The sequence below is a fragment of the Sinocyclocheilus grahami genome, unplaced genomic scaffold, assembly GCF_001515645.1.
Source record: "Sinocyclocheilus grahami isolate Dianchi unplaced genomic scaffold, SAMN03320097.WGS_v1.1 scaffold201.1, whole genome shotgun sequence".
Taxonomy (NCBI): Eukaryota; Metazoa; Chordata; class Actinopteri; order Cypriniformes; family Cyprinidae; genus Sinocyclocheilus; species Sinocyclocheilus grahami.
This window is the reverse complement of record NW_015505380.1, coordinates 48,121-51,745: the sequence shown is the minus strand read 5'-3', so window position 1 is coordinate 51,745 and position 3,625 is coordinate 48,121. Positions and strand designations below refer to the sequence as shown.

The following is a 3,625-nucleotide window of genomic DNA, read 5'->3' as shown; positions in this document are numbered from 1 at the left end:
ATAAATAATTAATTAATAATAATAATATTTATTATATATAATAAAATTAAACTTTGTATATATCTGTGTGTGTGTGTGTGTATATATATATATATATGTATGTGAAGAGTTAATTTGCAAAAACAGATAACTCCGTTTTTAATAATTTTCAAAACTCATGTTTTTTCATTCTGCATTCCAATTAATCTCAATCAAACTGCAGTTGGGTTATTTTGATTAGGTTAAAATAACAAATAAAATACAGTTTTTGCAAATAAACTCTTCATATATATATATATATATATATACACACATACACACACACACACACACACACATGTAAAATAAAATTTTTTTAGTCCAGTCTAGTTAATGACAGAAATTGGTTTCAATAGACTGTCACTGTAAATAATTATTCATTAATCGTTCAATCATTATTTAAAGTCGTACTTACGCAGCTGAACTACTGCGCTTTCTCCATTGGTGGCGACGTAATGTAACGTCTGCTCTCCATAGTAAGAGGCTCCTGTTTTATCAACCTCTGTGCTGGCGGTCACTAGAACCGCAGTGGCTTTAGGAAAGACCAGAAAACAATCATACATATATGAAAACCTCATGTGATGCTAACAAACCAATCATTAGCTAAAACAGTAATGGTCTACCTTTTTTGTTCCACAGCATGGCCACTTTATCAGCTTTGAAAAAGCTTTTGTTAGCCAGAGCAGACGTTGGACCTCCGAAATTGGGATACTGATACAGTCGTACAAAAGACGGCGCGCCTTTGCTTCCAGGAACATAAACAGCAACCTTAGGCAACACGTGAGGGATTAATACACATTTCTATCAGTAAAACAGCACGTGAATGCTTGAAAGTGTTCGGATACCTTGCTCGGCTGTGATCCAGGAGACAGAGCGAACTCGGACACCTTCTGAAGGTGAAGCTTGTTGGCGATAGTTTCTACACAGCAAAACACAGCATAGATTGCAAACTCAATGGGTGTTTAAAGGATCTGCAATGCCATTTACTTAATCTAAAAACCATTTTATTCGACTAATTATTGTATTTTTATTCAGGCTTGCTACATAAAAGACCATCAGGTTTGGAGAAATGTAGCACTGCATCAGTGTCTCAGCAATGGATGCTCTGCAGTGAATGGGTGCCGTCAGAACGAGAGTCCAAACAGCTGATAAAAACATCACAATAATCCACAGCACTCCAGTCCATCAGTGAACATCTGGAGAAGACAAAAGCTGAAACTAATCCAGCATTAAGACGTTTTTAACTCAAGTACACTGAGTGCATAATCCGTAATAACTCTTCCTCCAGTGAGTCAGTGTTCTGGTGTGAATCAGGAGAGAAACCTGCACAGAGCAAGCAGCGTTTAAACAGCTCTAAACACATATGTGGCTGGATTTTGATGTGAGAGACAACAGCAGATGCACTTTTTCACTGGAGGAAGAGTTATTATGGATTATGGACTTAACTATTATTATTAATAACTCTAATGATGATAAAGTGATTATTACATTTTAAATATGGATATTTTTCTAACAAAAACGCATCGATTCGCTACAGGAGGCCTTTGTTCACCCCCCGGAGCCGTGTGACACTTTTTTTATGGATGGGCGCTTTTTATTTAACTTCTTTTGGACTGATGCATGCAAAACACCCGCTGAGTGGCATTAAACAGCTTGAAAGATCAAAGACTATTTTTAATATAACTCCGACTGGATTCGTCTGAAAGAAGAAAGTCATATACACCTAGGATGACTTGAGGGTGAGTAATTTATGGGCTAATTTTCATTTTTGGGTGAACTTACTAAAGGAAATTTACTTCATGGAAATTACTAAAGTAGTCAAACCTGTTCATTAGAAGGAGGTGTCCCAATACATTTGTCCATATTAATGTTCTATCATATATTAAAAGCTCTTACTGGTATACTGCTGCCAGGTGGCCAGAACTCTATTCAGAGGGGAGAATTCCAGTGCAGTAGTTTTGGGCAAATCAAAGGACTTCACCAAATCTCCAGTGGAAACTTTGATCACACTGACCCTATCAAACACACACAGACAGATATTTGTAACCCCTGCTGGCAAAAATGAGTCGGAATGAGCAAATTTTCAAAAATGAGTTCTTTTGATCTCCATTAAAATGCCTTCAAAGTGATATATGACTTGCTGGACTCTGACAACAAATGACCGAGCTACAGCAGAGTTGAGAAACATCGAGTTAAAGATTCCCTAGCAACGTTGCATATTTTCCTCAATAATAATTACTATATTATTAATCACAATATAGCTATTTTTTATTTTATCTTTGGTATTAAAAATAAGAACAAAGATGCATATAAACAGTAGTTTAGTCAAGAGCAGCGAGTGATTAACATTGAGACAGATCTATATTAAGACCTACTGTAATGCATGGATCTAATATAATGTTGCACATCAGATTTTTCCCCAAGTATTAACTAAACGTTCATGTAAGACATAACATATTCTGTTTGTGTGAACCTCGCCAAGACACACACTATGGGTCAAAAGTTTGGGTTTCTTCTGCTCATCAAGGCTGCATTTATTTGATCAAAAATACAGGGAAAAAATGTAATGTTGTGAAATATTATTATGATGTAAAATAAAGTTTTTCTATTTTAATATACATTAAAATGTAATGTATTCCTGTGATGCGCAGCTGTATTTTCAGCATCATTCCTCCAGTCTTCAGTGTCACATGATCTTCAGAAATCAGTATAATATGCTGATCTATTATCAGTTGTGCTGCTTCATATTTTTTTGGAAGCTGTGATACTTTTTTCAGGATTCTTTGATGAATAAAAAGTTCAAAAGAAGAGCATTTATTTAAAATAGAAATATTTTCTAACAATATACACTAGCGTACAAAAGTTTGGGGTCAGTACATTTTTATTCTTTCTTTTTTTTGAAAGAAATTAAAACTTTTATTCAGCGAGGACGTGTTCAATTGTTAAGAAGTGATAGCAAAGATTTATATTGTTAGAAAAGATTTATATTTTTAATAAATGCTGTTCTTTTTAACTTTTTATTCATCAAAGAATCCTGAAAAAATATCACAGTTTCCAAAAAAAATATTGTGCAGCACAACATTGGTAATTCTAATAATAAATCAGCATATTATACTGATTTCTGAAGATCATGTGACACTTTATACTGGAGTAATGATGATGGAAATGCAGCTTTGCGTCACAGGAATAAATCATATTTTAAAGGATATTAAAATAGAAACCATTATTTTATATTGTAATAACATTTAGCAAGATTACTGTTTTTCTGTATTTTTGATCAAATAAATGCAGCCTTGATGAGCAGAAGAAACTCATTAAAAAAAGTCTCACTGATCCCAAACTTTTGACCAGTAGTGTATAAGGAGATCGTGCGCTATTGGAAAGGTGTGTTATGCACACGTTTTGCAAATGTCATCGTTTTGTTTTCATAACGGGAATGAAAACCATATTTCACTGGTTTGTCATCGAGAACTTGATATCAATATTCACGAAGCTGGAATGCTGTAGTTTTGGAGTGTGTGAGCATGTGTTTTGGAGTGTGTGAGCGAGAGCGTGTGTTTTGGAGTGTGTGAGTGAGAGCGTGGGTTTTGGAGAGTGTGGGTGTGGG

General features: G+C 34.8%; 1 protein-coding gene across 1 annotated transcript in view; it reads right to left on the bottom strand.

Annotated features, from left to right (window-relative positions):
• Positions 1-3,625, bottom strand: part of eif2a (eukaryotic translation initiation factor 2A) — a 9,312-nt gene that overhangs the window by 4,001 nt on the left and 1,686 nt on the right. The window contains exons 4-8 of the mRNA XM_016285756.1: positions 1,915-2,033; positions 1,346-1,371; positions 864-968; positions 642-786; positions 434-550 (exon numbers count right to left, since the gene is read on the bottom strand). Coding sequence (XP_016141242.1) covers positions 434-550; positions 642-786; positions 864-968; positions 1,346-1,371; positions 1,915-2,033 — 512 coding nt within the window. The remainder of the gene's footprint in view (positions 1-433; positions 551-641; positions 787-863; positions 969-1,345; positions 1,372-1,914; positions 2,034-3,625) is intronic.